General features: G+C 34.9%; 1 protein-coding gene across 8 annotated transcripts in view; it reads left to right on the forward strand.

The window, feature by feature from the left end:
- The window catches only part of VPS54 (VPS54 subunit of GARP complex), a 102244-nt gene that overhangs the window by 62298 nt on the left and 23308 nt on the right, over nucleotides 1–16638 (forward strand). For 7 of the 8 annotated variants that reach the window (XM_032873788.1, XM_032873793.1, XM_032873791.1 and 4 more), the window contains 9 exons: nucleotides 52–107; nucleotides 1122–1218; nucleotides 4726–5066; nucleotides 8249–8378; nucleotides 8987–9168; nucleotides 9762–9874; nucleotides 13804–13867; nucleotides 15041–15146; nucleotides 16070–16157. In XM_032873788.1, coding sequence (XP_032729679.1) covers nucleotides 52–107; nucleotides 1122–1218; nucleotides 4726–5066; nucleotides 8249–8378; nucleotides 8987–9168; nucleotides 9762–9874; nucleotides 13804–13867; nucleotides 15041–15146; nucleotides 16070–16157 — 1177 coding nt within the window. Of the gene's footprint in view, nucleotides 1–51; nucleotides 108–1121; nucleotides 1219–4725; nucleotides 5067–8248; nucleotides 8379–8986; nucleotides 9169–9761; nucleotides 9875–13803; nucleotides 13868–15040; nucleotides 15147–15399; nucleotides 15501–16069; nucleotides 16158–16638 lie in introns of those variants that run through there. The other variant, XR_004384580.1, reaches the window with a different exon arrangement.

Consider the following 16638-nt stretch of genomic DNA (forward strand, 5'->3'; position numbering starts at 1 on the left):
TACTTAGAATTCTAAAGAGACTAATCAAATTTTTTTTCTTAAATTTTGCAGTGTGTGATTAATAAAGTTTCACAAATAGAAGAAATTGACACAGATGTTGTTATGAAGTAAGTATAAATATTAGGTTGAGGGTTTATCAGGGTAAAGATGACACATTAGAATAATCTGAGGAGGATTTAGTTAAGGAATTATTTACTAAGGTATGTGCAGAGTGAGGGAAAATCACAAATGACAGTGCAGAACCTTTAAGGGATAAGGGATGAGAACAGTTAGTAGGATTTAGAAGGAGAACACTTAGTAGTTGGGGAAAAAAAGAAAAAAAAAAAAGATCTGTGGTACTTGAGGTGATCTTCAGTGTAGGAGGCAATCATCCTGAGACAACCTCTTAAGGAGGGAGATGGAGCTGTCAGTACCTTTGCTCCTTCCAGTCTTTTGTCAGGGGTTCTCATTGGCCAAGCCCTGCAGGTCGGCCTCCCAGGGCAAAGAGAGGATGGAGAGGATACAGTGTGGTTATGGAGGAGGGAAATTGAAGATAATCTGTCTCAGAGGAATAGCAGTGTTAAGTTTAAATTATTTAGCTATATAATTAAAACCCAGCTTCTAATCAGCTTTGAGAAATTTGAATACATGATTTTGAATTGTCTCATGCTTATCTATAATTTTTTGTTTTAACCTTTGAAATTCCTATTCTTTCGTTGTGAGAAGAGTAATGATATTTTGAAACTATGGATTTTATTTCATATAGATACCTAAACTTTATTAACTGGCCCAAGATATGAGTAGCAATATTGATAACTATGAAACTTCTCTGGGCCAAACTCCTAGAATAAGGATTGAGGAGTTTTAATTTCCACACGCTTACTTAGTGAAAACTCTGTTTCAGAATTAGTTAAAACAACTGTAACAGTGCAAGAGTCTCTAGTAGTCAGAAAACTTAAGTTATTGGGATTCTGTTAAAAACCCTATGGACATGGAGAGGCAGTTATTATTAATTTTCTTCTCTATGAAATTTTCTCAACTTAGAGAAATTCCTATATCTCACATATAGAACTATCTTCTGAGAATAAACTCCTAGCTACCCAAATACAGCCATTACTTTTGATTTTTTTTTTTTTTCCTAGGCTTGCAGATCAGATGAGAATGTTGAATTTTCCTCAGTGGTTTGATTTGCTAAAGGAGATTTTCTCTAAGTTTACAATTTTCCTACAAAGAGTTAAGGTAAGCCTATGTAATTATCACTTGGTCCAGAATACCCCTAAAAGTAAGTCTACTTTCTAGATATATAATATACATACAGAATCAAATTAGAAAAAAACACAAGTTCTTTGTTTTGTACTTTTTCTGAAGAGGCTTGGTTTCAAATAAGATTAGAAGTGCTTCAGAGTACTTTGATACTCTAATTTTAGATTTATTTTATATTTAAAAATATACTTACTTGGTATTAAATATTATACAGTAATATTTCCTCTTGTGATTTTGTGGTTCTTTAATCTCCCTAGATTATCTATAAGTACAATATTGTGAAACACTCAAAAATCTGTTCCAAAATACTTATTTTTTCTAGAAATATTTGATGTTGATATAATGGTATTTTTTAACATATACTTCATATTTAAATTGCTCTACTAATGTCCTTCATTGTAGGTTTTTATTTCACTTTTTAATCTGGGAGCCAATCAAGGGTTATACGTTACATTTAATTATTCTGTCTCTTCAGTCAAATCACTCAGTTTTAAGCCACTCAGTATAAGGAAAAGAACACTTCCACACAGCATTTTTCAGAAGAAAAGAGGTCGTTGACTAATACATTTTGGTTAGAATTACCAGCATGTCATAGCTGTGTTTTAATAAGACAGTCATTAAGAATTACTGATTGTAAAAGGCTATTTGTGAAGTTTTACATTTTTTAACTTATCAGATGTCAGTATTGTGTTACACGTGCTACTTAATAGTTAATATCCCTGGCATCTCCTGAGTATCCTGTTAAATGGTCTGGGGTACTTTGGTACTTATCTGTGACATGACTTTTCCTTATCAACATTGGAGTGATAATAAGTCATGTGTACGACCTTTCTCAGTGGGAGAATTTTTTAAAAACATGATTCACTGTACTTAATTTAGACTTGTGCCGAAATTTGTTGATCCCACGCATTGATAGCAATAGATAGCAAACCTGTATCCGTGAATTGCTCAATAACTAGGCCATATTTTCACTTTTTCCTATATTCCCAGCATGACTTCCTCATACCCAGTTCTAATATTGCATGTGCATGATGTATAATACTCTACTGCAAATAGTAGAATTGTCCAACTTTTTGCCAGTAATTTTTTAAAATTTAAGTATAATTAACATACAGTATTATATTAGTTTCAGATGTACCTTAGAATGATTCAGCAATTCTATACATTATTCAGCTCACCACAATAAGTGTACTCTTAATCTTCCTCACCTATTTCACCCATTCCCCTCCCCACCTTGCCGCTGGCAACCACCAGTTCTTTATATTTAAGAGTCTGGGGTTTTTTTTGTCTCTTTTTTCTTTGTTTCCTTTACTATATTCTACGCATGAGTGAAATCATATGGTATTTGTCTCTGACTGACTTCACATAGCATCATGCCCTCTAGATTCATCCATGTTGTTGCAGATGGGAAGATTTCACTCTTTTTTCTGGTCAAGTAATATTCCCCTGTCTGTCTGTCTGTGTGTGCGCGCGTGCGCGCACGCTCGCTGTACATTTTCTTTATCCCATCTATTTATGGATGGACACTTGGGTTGCTTCCATATCTTTTGCCAGTAATATTTTAATAGGTATTTCACTTTTAGGTTCTTTATCATTTAAGTTAATCCAAAATTTTATTTGATGTATGTGCAATATGTGATTTATCATAGTTATAATTTCTCATTTTCACATTTAGACCCCTTAAGCTAATACTTCTGTAAAACATCTTTGAAGATGATATATAACCTATAAATATGGTCCTTTTTTCTGTGATGAAAGTTTGTGATTCTGTAAGGGTATGATTTCACTGAAAAATATTGTTAATTACAAGCTGTTCATTTTTAATTGAGAATTTTAAATAACTGCAAATTGGAAATGCCCAGATGTCTAACAGTAGAAGAATGGTAAAGTAAATTATGCCTGGTATACTCCATATACCATGGAATATCATGCAACTGAGGATTTTTAATGTTGAGGAAAATGCATATAACATTAAGTGAAAAGGCAATATAGACCTGTTTACCTAGTATCATCTCAGCTATGTTAAAAAGATTTATTATCTCATCGTCTTCGCAGAATAAAGAGGTAGTTTGTCATTTTGGTAGTTATCTTTTGGCAGTATATTTTCATTTATTATTCTTTTTTTTTGTTTTTCCTAAATTTTCCTCAAAGAGATATATAACTTTTGTAGTCAGAAAAGGTTGTTTTGGGGGCACCTGGGTGGTGCAGTTGGTTGAGTGTCTGACTCTTGGTTTTGGTTCAGGTCATGATCTCGGGGTTGTGGGATTGAGCCCTACATCAAGCTCCACACAGTATGGAGTCTGCTTGGGATTCTCTCTCTCCCTTTCCCTCTGCCCCTCCCCCACACATGCACGTGCACTCTCTTTCTCTCTCTCTCTCAAATAAAATCTTTTAAAAAAATGGGGTGCCTGGGTGGCTCAGTGGATTTAAGTCTCTGCCTTTGGCTCAGGTCATGGTCTCAGGGTCCTTGGATTGAGCTTTGCATTGGGCTCTCTGCTTAGCAGGAACCTTCTTCCCCTTCTCTCTCTCTCTGCCTGCCTCTCTGCCTACTTGTGATTTCTGTCTGTCAAATAAATAAATAAAATCTTTTAAAAAAAAATCTTAAAAAAAGAGAAAAGTCTGTTTTGTTTTTTACTAGTGTTTACCACATTATAAGAACAAACTATTTGAAGTTAGTATTTCATTTACCAGTACACAAAGGTTCTAGTTTCTCCATATACTAACACTTGCTATTTTTCCTATTTTTGATAGTATCCATCCTAATGGGCATGAGGAGGTATCTCATTTTAGTTTTGATTTGCATTTTTCTAATGATTAGTGATATTGAGCATCTTTTCATGTACTTATTGGCCATTTGTATGTCTTCTTTGGAGAAATATTTTTTTGCCCATTTTCTAATCACATCTTTTTGTTGTTGAATTGTAGGAGTTCTTTATATATTCCAGCTGTGTAACCCCTTACCAGATATGTGATAGGCAAGTTTTGTTTAGTGTAAGCTATTTAAGATACTTAATAAATATGCAGTGTATTTTCAGGAGGTTTCTACTTATAAAATCAATTAAAATACGAAATCTATTCCTAAGCTTTAGAGAACCAACCCATTTCTCTTGAGTAGTTCTTTTTCACAAGTCACCTTTACTGTGTGGTAAAAGATTATTAGAAAAAAAATTTTTTTTGTAAGATCTATTTGAGAGAGAAAGAGGACAAGGGGAGCAGCAGAGAGAGAGGGAGAAGCAGGCTCCCCACAGTAGAGAGTCCAGCATGGGGCTCCATCCCAGGACCCTGAGGTCCTGACCAGAATTGAAGGCAGTTGCTTAACTCACTGAGCCACCAGGTGCCCCCAAAGATTGGCAAAAATTCTGATATGCATGAACTTGGCACTCGTTATAAGGTGTTCAAAAGTACATATGTAGAATTCACTTTTGGGAGCTTTAGGTACATGTTATTTTAAGTCCTTTAAAAATGTATCCTGTTTTCTTATAGGCAACATTAAATATCATTCACAGTGTTGTTCTCTCAGTTCTTGACAAAAACCGAAGGACCAGAGAATTGGAGGAGATTTCACAACAGAAGAATGTTACAAAAGACAGTTCACTGGACACAGAGGTGGCTTATTTAATCCATGAAGGCATGTTTATAAGTGATGCGTTCAATGAGAATGAATTAACACCTATAGCAATCGACACTACCTCTCAAAGAAATGCATCTCCAAATAGTGAGCCCTGCAGCAGTGATTCGGTATCTGAACCAGAATGTACTACTGATTCTTCATCCAGCAAAGAGCAGACATCATCATCTGCTACTCCAGGAGGTGTGGATATTATGTGAGTATGGTGACTGCTGCCGACTTTGCAAGATTTTGAGTCATCTTCTTAATGATTTCAGAAAGATTGTTTATTCAGTTTATTTTACCATATGAACTTTGGTATTGGAATTTAATTTAACAAAAATGAATTAATTTTATGAAACATATCTTTTTGAAAATGTATGGGATATAAGGAGGTGAGCATTGGAAGTCATCAAGAATTGCAGACTTTTAAGGCTGGAAAGGAACCATTTAATTAAATGCTTATTTCAGAGAGTTTAGTCAACTTTTTTAAACTACTAGGGGCAGAACTTGTTCTGGAAATCAGGTCAACATTACCTTGTTTATTTTTCTTTCTTCTGCTATGATAGCTTTGTATTTTGTAGATAGTGAAGTTGGATTTACAGGTTTTTTGGTCAGTTTTTTTGTGAATTTCCAAGTGAATCGCACCGTTTTTTCAAACATGACTTTTTAAAATGTCTTATTTTGAAATAATTTCAAATTTACAGAAAACTTGCCACATTGTACAAAAAAGTCGTATATCCCTCACCTTGATTCCTCATTTCTTAACAGTTTAACAAATTACCTTCTCTCTCCCTTCCTCCCTTTCTCTTTCTTGCTCCCTTCTCTCTTTCTTTGTCTCCCATGTTAATACTTTTTTCTGAATCATTTGGCAAAAGGTTGCAGACATGAAGTCCCATTATCTCCATATTCTTCAGTGTATATTTCCTAAAATACAAGAACAAGAATACTCTCCTAAAATAACTATAGTACACCAATTAGAATCAAGAAAACATTGTATTGCGGTGCCTGGGTGGTTCAGTCCGTTAAGCATCTGCATTTTGCTCAGGTCATGATCCTAGGGTCCTGGGATCAAGCCCCATGGACTTCCTGCTTAGTGGGGAGTCAGCTTCTCCTTCTCCCCCTCCCCACCGCTTGTGCTCTATCTCAAATAAATGAATCTTAAAAAAAAAAAAAACCAAAACATTGATACATTATTACCATCTAATCCATAGATCCCATTCAGAGTTCACCAGTTGTACCAATCATCTCCTGTATAGAATAAAACAAAGCCAAGCCAATAAAATCTTTCTGATCCAAGAGCATAGGTACATAGTTTGGATTTAGTTATTGTTAGGCATAGGAATTCAGTATGTACTTTTTTCATTTTTATAGAAGTCAGCTTATGTCCCAGGAGCTTATATAGGTTGCAGTTATACCATAAAATCAGCTGTAATACTGCCTGTCCCCACCAAAAAGAAAACCCTGAACTACATATTAATACAAATAGTTTTTCTCTGTTCAGGTTAATATTTCACATTTACTGGGTAAGGTGTAGTCTAAACTATCACAAAAGGTATAGAAACCTCTATAGCTTAAACGGTATAGAATTTTGTTTCTCTCACATAACACTTCAGAGGTAGGAGGTCCACAATGAAGAAGGTAGCCCTGCCATCCTCATTTTGTAGTTTCCATCTCTGTTTAAAGAGGCTATGTCTGCTTTTATCATCAAATCTGCATCCCCAGCAGCAGGATGGAGAAGACAAAGAGCTGGTACCCTCCTTACTTTTTTGTTTTAACTTTTTAATTGGATTATAATGCACATAGAGACCAATATATCAGTTGTATGTGTTCACCTCAGTTACCACAACGTGAATACACTGGTGTAATCATCATCCAAATTAAGAAATAGAACATTACCAGTTCTCTAGAAGCCCCTTTTGTGACTACATTTTCACTCTTTTACAATCCCATCGGCAATGTTTCTGTCTCTCCCCATCTTCATTCAGTCTTGGTATTGTCAATCTTTTACATGTTAGCCATTCTGATGGGTATGTTACAGGTATATTAGTTTGAGTTTTTTTTTCCCTGGTGATTAGAAAGAGATCACTTTTCATATATTCATTGGCTGTTTGGATATCCTCTTCTGTGAAGAGCCTATTCAACTTCTTTGCCCAATTCTCTACTGGTTTGTATTTTATTTCTTACTGATTTATTGATTCTTTATATAGTCTCAACGCAAGCCTGTTGTTGGTTTTCCAGATTATAAATATCTTCTCCTACTCTTATTGGGGTCTTTGATGAACGGAAGTTCCTAATTTTAACATAATCCATGATTCATTCTTTTCCTTTATGGTTTATGCTTTTTTTCCTTTCTTTGTCCTGTTTAAGAAATCTTTCTATGCCCTAAGGCTTTGATGATATTCTCTTATTTATCTTCTAGAAGCTTCATTGCTACCCTCATCACATTTAGATCTACAAGCCATCTGGAATTGATTTTTGTGTATAGTAGCATGAGTCTCTTTGCTGTTTATCCATATGATTATCTTTCTGAACTCACATTACATCTATATGAAGAGTCTAGTGCTATTTTGATACCAGTTCCCACAGAACTGTTCCTTGAGGACAGCAGTCTGTTGTGTTCCCTCCAGTACTTAGCACTTAAAAACAATAAATGCTTAGGAAATATTAGCTCAGTTGAACTGAATATTAACCATCATTCATAACTCGTAAGTAAGAAAAAAAAAAAGAGTGCCTATTTGTCAGGAAATAACATCCCTTCCTTCTCCTTCCTTCCTGGTGTGTCATCCTAGGCACCTGTGCACAATGTGCCACAGCTGCCACCTTGTACCTAACTGGAATTTTTTTTTTTTTTTTTTTGGCCTTGTAGTTTTTGCAGCCTGAAAAACTGCAAAACTTTTTGGCATTTGCAGTTTTAGCAGTTTTCCAATCAGAGTCTGAAATAAACTACATAAATACTACATGAGAGAAAGTTCCTTCCTTATTTTTTAAAAATATTTTTTATTTATTTATTTGACAGAGGGAGACACAGCGGGAGAGGGAACACAAGTAGGAGGAGTGGGAGTGGAAGAAGCAGGCTTCCTGTGGAGCAGGGAGCCTGATACGGGGCTCAATCCCAGGACCCTGGGATCATGACCAGAGCTAAAGGCAGATACTTAACGACTGAGCAACCCGCGCACCTCAGAAAATTATTTTCATACAAGATTAGGGTAAAATATTTGTATTATCTGAGCTTGTTTAACTAATGCTTCACCACACACACAAAAAAGTGTTTGCTACATCACAGAATTTTTTATCAGATGTGAATTTTACAGTTTTTTGGGTTTTTTTTTGGTATGTTACCCATCAAGGACAGTATACTCACAAGTTTCCCTGACTTAATCTCTTTATCATTTTCAGGGTCAATGAAGACATGAAATTAACTGATTTAGAGCTAGAAAAACTGGCAAATAATATCCAGGAGTTATTGTATAGTGCTTCAGATATATGTCATGACCGAGCTGTCAAATTTCTCATGTCAAGAGCAAAGGTTAGTTGATTGATAGAGCTTTACATATTTTATATCTATTATTTTGGAGATCTAGAATCATATTCTTGCTTATGTGTCTATGTTCCCCTTAATTCATATTATATTTTTAATAATAAGGTTAATGGTACTGATGTGGCCTATTAGGAAGATGTTGAAATATAAAATAATCCAAATAAAAGAAAGAGGATTTATTAGTCTTTAAAAAAAAAGATTGAAAGAATAATTTTGAGATTTAATGCCTTGATAATGAATTTGAAATTAATATGCAACTTTATATATGTACGTATATATGTGTATGTAACTAGCCGCCATATTAATAAAAATAGTTGAATTCCAATATTGTGAAAATTTTATAGTATGACCTGAATTTATTTGAGCTACTGTATTATAAAGGGGTCAGTGTAAAATTTAGACATTTTAAGCTCTTTATTTTCAATTTCTGAGACTGAAGTATTGAGAAACTTCATTAAAAATGATTTTAAGGTAATGATGAATTAACATTATTAAAATAATATAATTAACATATGTTAAACTAGGTTGGTTTTATAGTTTATTTGTATTTGGTGTTATACCTAATTGTCACGATCTTTGTTATCTTTAAAATTTAGGATGGTTTTCTTGAGAAGCTAAATTCCACGGAATTCATAACACTTTCTAGATTAATGGAAACATTCATTTTAGATACTGAACAGATCTGTGGAAGAAAAAGTATGTCATTACTTGGAGCACTTCAGAGCCAAGCTAATAAATTTGTAAACAGGTTTCATGAAGAGAGAAAAACTAAGCTCAGGTATTATTACCATGTTCAGTCTGTTCTTCAGTTTTTTTCCCTTTTCTTTACAAATCATGATTAATTGATTAGCTCACCAGAACCCCTGAAAAACTTTTTTCTTTTTTATTAAAGACAGATTCTTGACTTTTCAAAGTGGAATTAGAATCTTTATTTTCATTAAAGTGCTTATCAGAAAGATCCTCAATAGATTGACTTTTCCTTTCCCACTCAATGCGAGGTTAATTGTGTTTCACTACTCTTGTTGGTTAGCCTAAGAAATATAAAAAGAAAAATGTTTTCTGAAAATACTCATACCGAATGATTATGATATTATGAAGGATTTCAGTTTATTAAGGTGTACATTTATTTTAAAAATCTCAGTACTTTAACACCAGCTAGTGGCCATTACTGTGTAAAAAGTCAGTGTCTTGTATTTCATGAGCTTTACTTGAATTTAACTAAGAAACATGTAGTGTCTTTATTATTACTAAAAGATATGACAAGAAAAGTCTTATGCACTCACTCAGCTCTTCTTTTTCTTTTCAACCAAAGAAGATGGTGTTGAAATGTTAAAGTTTATCTTCCATTTTTTCCCCCTCCCTTTTGAATAGCCTCCTCTTAGACAATGAGCGCTGGAAGCAAGCTGATGTTCCTGCAGAATTTCAGGATCTTGTTGATTCTATATCAGATGGAAAGATTGCTTTACCTGAAAAAAAGTCAGGGGGTATGTGTATTCTTTCACATACTTTCTTCTGATTTTATATTGTTTATTCATTTTATAGGAATGTTTAACATTTCTTTAATTGACAATACCTCTTGAAAACCCTAGAACTAATAATGCCAGCTTAGTTAGTAATTGACTGGAAAAGTTATCTGTGGTAATTTGTAATAATAATTTCAGGCATTTATTGAATGTTAACCATATGCCATACACTGGGCCAGGTGCTTTTATATGCATTATTCCAGTTTATCCACACAACAATTTATGATGAAAATGCTATTGTTAACCTTATTTAGCAGTGAGGAGGCATAAGGCTTCTAGGGATTAAGAAATTTGTACAAGGGGCACCTGGGTAGCTCAGTGGGTTAAAGCTTCTGCCTTCAGCTCAGGTCATGATCCCAGGGTCCTGGGAACGAGCCCTGCATCAGGCTCTCTGCTCAGCAGGGAGCCTGCTTCCCTTCCTTTCTCTGCCTGCCTCTCTGCCTACCAGTGATCTCTGTCTGTCAAATAAATAAATAAAATCTTTAAAAAAAAAAATTTTGTACAAATGATGAGCTGAGATTTGAAACCGGTTTTGTATAACTTCATGGCTTTGTTTACTATACCATGTTGTTTAAAGACACGTATTCATTCACTGAACACTAGTAAGCTGCTACTGTGTGTTAGATATTGAGACAGATAACAGTTATAATACACCTTGCAAAGGGCTAAGTCTAGGGGTGCCTGGGTGGCTCAGTTGGTTAAGCGACTGCCTTTGGCTTGGGTTGTGATCCTGGGGTCCTGGGTTCAAGCTCTGTATCAGGCTCCTTGCTTGGTGGAGGGCCTGCTTCTCCCTCTCCTTCTATCTGCTATCCCACCTGCTTGTGCCTTCTGTCGGATAAATAAATAAAAAGCCTTTTTTTTTAAAAAGGGCTAAGTCTAATGAAAAAAAATGTGGATTAGCAATCACAAGTAATACAGTAGTGATAGGATAGAGAAAACCAAAATGTAAAGAACTCTAGAAAAAGAAAACTATAAAGGAGACTCAGAAGGAAGGGCCAGAAAGGTAGGAGGAAATCCAGAAGAATATGGAAGTAAAAAAAATTGATTTCAAGAACAGAATTGTTACTGGTATCAAATATGTCTGGGGTTTCATGTGAAAGAAATGCAATGGCTGGAAGATACTTTTGTATGCCAGTTAAATTGGAGCTGTCATGTGATAATAATGTAAATTTATATACACCTTATCCTGTAATACCAGATTTGAAATTATAAAATTGTCAAATAATTTTTTGAAAGTTTATTTTTTTAATTTTAGGTAGACTCCATGCCCAACATGGGGCTTGAACTCATGACCCTGAGATGAAGAGTCTCATGTTCTACTGACTGAGCCACCCAGGCTCTCCAATTATCAAATATTTTTAATGGAGGAGGCAGATGCATTTTCAAATTTTGTACATTTAATAAAAGTTTAATATTTTTACATAGAAATATTTTTAAATTGTGTATTTCACATTTACAGAAAATGCAACTGCACTACAAGAGAAAGACTAAGTAAAATACAAGTAGTGACCACTAGTTTGACACGTAGGAGATCATTTGCAATTTTAGTAATCCAGTAGAGTGACAGAGTCATATTGTAGTCAATACTAAGTAACTTGAAAGATGAGGACTGTTAAATGGAGCCTCTTTTTTTGACAGGTTTGGTTGTGAAGGGGGAGTAGGTGATGAAGTAGCTCTAGAGACCCAAGAGAGTAATTAGATTATTACTTTAATCCACTCAAGGAATTAAGAGTTTTAAGGTAGGGGAAACTGAATTATGTTTTTATGTTTAACAGAAAGAGGAAGAAGATTAAAGAGGAGTGACATGGACTAATTGTGAGGCAGGGCTCCTGAAATTAAGTCCAGAGTTGAGGTGAAAGGCTATCTCTTCTAACATGGTGACAAGAGTGGAGGGATTAAGGACAGGTGTAAAATAGAGTAATTCATATAGGGCAGAGAGAAGAATTGAATGAATTAAGTAGATTTCTGTTGCCTTGTAACTATTTTTTAGTAGGTGACAGTGTTGGGTGGTGGTTGCCAATCCTTTAATTATATATTAGCAAAGCAAAAATACTCAAGTAGCAAAGATTGAAATAAAACCAATTATTTTAAATCACAAGTTTAAAATGATAAGATTTAGTTCTCATTTACTCTTTCAGGCTACAGTTGATGACTTCCCACTTTGTGAGGTGCTCTACTAGATGTCTATAAGATGTTTTCTGTCCTTGAACAGTTCAAAGTCTTAAAATCCATGGTCATACAAACATAACAATTTTTGGATTAAAATGATAAATATAGAGTGATTGAATTAACGTGTGTGTGTGTGTGTGTGTGTGTGTGTGTGTGTGTGTGAAGTGAACTGTTTATTTACACTTTCTCTTTGGAGGATGCTGACAATAAGAGGTTTCTTTTATATACCCTACTTCAGTCCCAGTCTTTTTTTTCCTCTGAACAAGAAGAATGTACATGCTATTAGAAGTCCATCAACATTTTACTAGTTCTTACCAAGTTAAGGATTCTTGGTTATTATTCATTCATCCACCACCCATTAATGAGTTACTAGCTTTTGGCTAGGCATGGGGAAATGAAGGTTAATGGGTAGCAATTAATATTAACTGGATACTTACTTGATGAACGACAGTTTGTTCTAAGCACTTTACATTGTTATCCCATTTTCAGGTTCATGAACTAGATACCATTAGTATTCCTACCTAAAAAATACAGAAACTGAGACACAAACAGATTAGACAATTTGCGCAAGGTTACAGAGCTAGGAAGTGGTAGACGTGGGCTCCAAATTCAGGCCGACTGACTTTAGGACCCTCTACACTACTATGCTCTGGTGATTATCTCTGTGATATGGAGAATTGATTAAGACACAATCCCTGTCCTCAAAAATTTAATCTGATATACAGAATGAGTTATGTTTAGAAATTGCATCACACTGAATTTCTTTCCTTGATAGAAATGAGGAAGTAGATATTTAGTGTCAAGTTAAAGGGATTTGAAGCTTAGGGAAATATGATGACTTGCCCATGATAATCTAATTGATTTGGCTGATTCAGGACAAACAGTAATCCAGTCTACTGTTATTTTTACTTCAACATACTGAATTTTGTTTTATAATGATAAATGCCACATGCTGAAAATAAAATAATTTCTGGATTAAAATCTTGAAAATTAAAAACATATTATGTATAGGGACACCTGGGTGGCTGAGTTTGTTAAGCATCTGTCTTTGGCTTATGTCATGAACCCAGGGTCCTGGGATCGAGCTCCACCTTGGGCTCCCTGCTCAGAAGAGAGCCTACTTCTCCCTCTCCCTCTGCCTGCCTCTCTGCCTAATTGTGCTCTCTCTCTGCCAAATAAATAAATAAAATCTTAAAAAAAAAAAAAAAACTCCACTGAATATAGGAATTAGCTTGTATTCTGAGAATTATAATAATGACAAACAGTTGAAATTCTAGTTCTGCCTTTCCAGACTAATATTTTTTTCCTTTACTACTTACTGATCACCTACCATGTACCAGACCTAGGATAGGCAGTTCATAGTCATGATCTCTGTCATTAACAGCAATGAGGTGATAGATACTGTTATCCATGTTTGATGGATACAGATGTTGAGACCAAAAGAAGTTAATAGTTGACACGAGGTCATGCATCCAATAACTGACAGTACTGGAACTCAAATCCACATTTCTCTGATTCCAAACCCAGAAAATTTATTCTCTGCCAAATTGCTTCCCAAAAGTAGGTACTTATTTTCAGGAATAAGGTAGTCTCAGGCCTTACCAGGCCCTAAATTGGGCCCTAAGATCTTCTTCGTTTTTTTTCTAGTTGAAAGTTTTTCCTTTAATAATTTGTCTCATCTTGTTCCTATGGCTGTCTTGGTTATTTGTTTTACTCTCTAGCTACAGAAGAAAGGAAACCAGCGGAAGTTCTCATTGTCGAGGGACAACAGTATGCTGTCGTTGGGTGAGTAACACATTTTTCTTTATTGATTGAGTCAGTTGTTTAAAACATAGGTCTTCTAGTTCCTGCTTGATGTGAATTGGAAATTTTAGATTGACAATTTTAAATCTTACAAATAATTATGATTCTCTCCTTAACTACTCTTTATCTTGTTATTCTTGGTTGATGACGTTAGTCACCCTCTGGCTATCTGGCTTTCTGGCTCTTTAGGCAAAAAGACTGCTCCCAAAAAAAACAACTCCCTGGCTAAGAAGAGAATATTTTATCTTCTGAGAGAAGATTAGAAAAGATAAGCAGTGGACCTCTACCCAGTAAAGCAGACAATAGAAGTATGCATGGAGAGTAATATATGGTGAAAATTAAGCTGTTATAAGGGCTAGACACTTACTTTCTTGAATCACTACTTCCTGATATCCTTCAGATTTATAAAACATTATTTTACATGAATCACTCATTTCTGAGCATCTCGTTGAACTTGGATGTCCCATAATGAATGGCTCTATTCACCTTAATCTCAAACTTATTTAACCTCCCAGTAGTGTTTCTTTTCAATTTATGACATGTTCAGCTAATGAGCTGCTAACTTTCTCAGGAGAACCTTTTGTGACTTAGCAATAAACTTTTTAGGAGATACCATTGTTCTTTGAAGCCACAGTTTCTTTTTCATCTCACTAAGAAAATCAAGACTATGTTCCCATCATTAATTCAAGTTATGATTGAGCACCTACTATATAATCAGAAGCACTGGGTAGGCTTTTTGTCAGTGTTTTGGCAAGGAATGGGACACCTGCCTTATATATTTTTTTAGGGGGGGAGGGGCAGAAGAAGAGGGAGAGAGACAATCCCAAGCAGGCTCTACGCCCCAGCATACCTGCCTTATTGAAGAGACTTAATAGGAATGCCACACAGAGAGAGATGTGCCACCACACTTAAGGAAGTACTCATTCTTGGTACCATGCAGTGCTGACCCTGTAGTTGCATGACCCTGAAAATGAGTGCCTCCTTCATTTTGCACCCAAGGAATCTGTCTTGCCTCACTTTAGTCCCTACTCTGCTGCATTTATAGGTAAAACACATGCGTTCCTAGTTACCAAGGTCAGTATTGATTTTTACGTATTGAATCATTTTAACCTTCTTGTTTTGACTTCCTCTTGGGTCATCTTTCTTTTTTTACAGAACTGTATTGCTGTTGATAAGAATTATCCTTGAATATTGCCAGTGTGTAGACAATATCCCATCTGTTACTACTGACATGCTTACTCGTCTATCAGATTTATTGAAGGTGTGTATGATTTCACTCTGTGATGGAAAAGTAGTTGAAAGAATTAATTCATCGGGGTATGACCAGTCTTCAAACTAAGACATTTCAAGGTTAAGTTATCTTTAAGACATTAATTTTGAGACATTTAATTGTGGTTGAATCACAACATGTTACTGGAAGAAGGCCGCCTACTTCCTTCTCACTTTTAGTGATTCCTCATTATACCCATAGAGTTGTTAATGACATTGGAGACAGGAGATGATTTGTTCGTTAGGTGCTGAACATGACTGAGGCCACTTAGGTCAAAAAACCTGGACTGGTTTCAAATGTGCATGGAAGGAATTCACTGAACTTTACAAAATTCATCTCACTAAGGTTAGAGATTTTTCTTAAATCATTCTTTCAGAACCATTGATGTAAAATGAAAATATGGAGATAATCTTATTCAGCCATTTCATTTTAACAGGTATTTTTAACCTCTAGTATAAAGAAAATTAGACATTTTTTCCAAATGTCTAATCAGTTAATTCTGCCCCCAAATTGAGTTGTCATATTTTAGTTCAGAAAGATTTTGGTTACTCTTTTGAAAATAGGACCTTCCAGTATGAATGACTAAAACTGAAATTGTTTTTTTTATTAAAGTATAATTAACATATAGTATATTGTTTCACTGAAACTGAACTAGTTTTATGAATGCAGATTAAAGATTAACTTCTGAACAGTTGTTTTTAGAATTTCACTTTTTTCCCACTAGACTAAATATTAACATCATCCCTTTTTCTGTCATTACATAAATAGGTCCTAATTGCTCCTACTAGAAAATCCATTTGGTCCTTGAATGAGAGGAAAGAGGAATGTATTTTTAGAACTATAGACACATTACCAGCATATATAGAATAATTTTTAATAAATTGTTGGGCTTTTTTTTCTCCTTCCTTTGTTAGTACTTCAATTCAAGAAGTTGCCAGTTAGTTCTTGGAGCTGGTGCACTGCAAGTTGTTGGACTAAAAACAATAACTACAAAAAATTTGGGTATGGATTCTTGCTTTTAATTCACATGCTGAGATTTTACAGTGAGGTCACCATCCTCATTGTGTTTTTATTATACCTGATGTTCTTATGACTCTAATTAAAGGCTCTAAAAGTAGCAAATGTGCTTCATCTTCTATGTATTAACATAACTGAAAAAATTAACTTCTGGGGAACTGTTAGGAAGAATTTTGACTCTAACAAATACAAGTTATTTGGAAGTTGCACCACTATAGTAAATGTTAAGATGTAGTAAGTATGAGGTGCTTTGAGGTGAAAGGAATCTGAATGTCAGAAGAGAATCAGTTTTCCCCTTAGCTTCCTCATGTCAGTAATAGCAGCAACTTGAGTTCATTGGGAAAAGCAGCATGTTTGCTACATTATTCAGTACCAAATAATTTTTTAAAAATTTTTTTATTTATTTGAGACAGAGCACTGAAGCAGGAAGGGGCAGAGAGGGAGAGAGAAAGAATCTGAAGCAGAC

The sequence above is a fragment of the Lontra canadensis genome, unplaced genomic scaffold (assembly GCF_010015895.1).
Source record: "Lontra canadensis isolate GAN:19392208 unplaced genomic scaffold, GSC_riverotter_1.0 scaffold50, whole genome shotgun sequence".
In the NCBI taxonomy this organism is placed as follows: Eukaryota; Metazoa; Chordata; class Mammalia; order Carnivora; family Mustelidae; genus Lontra; species Lontra canadensis.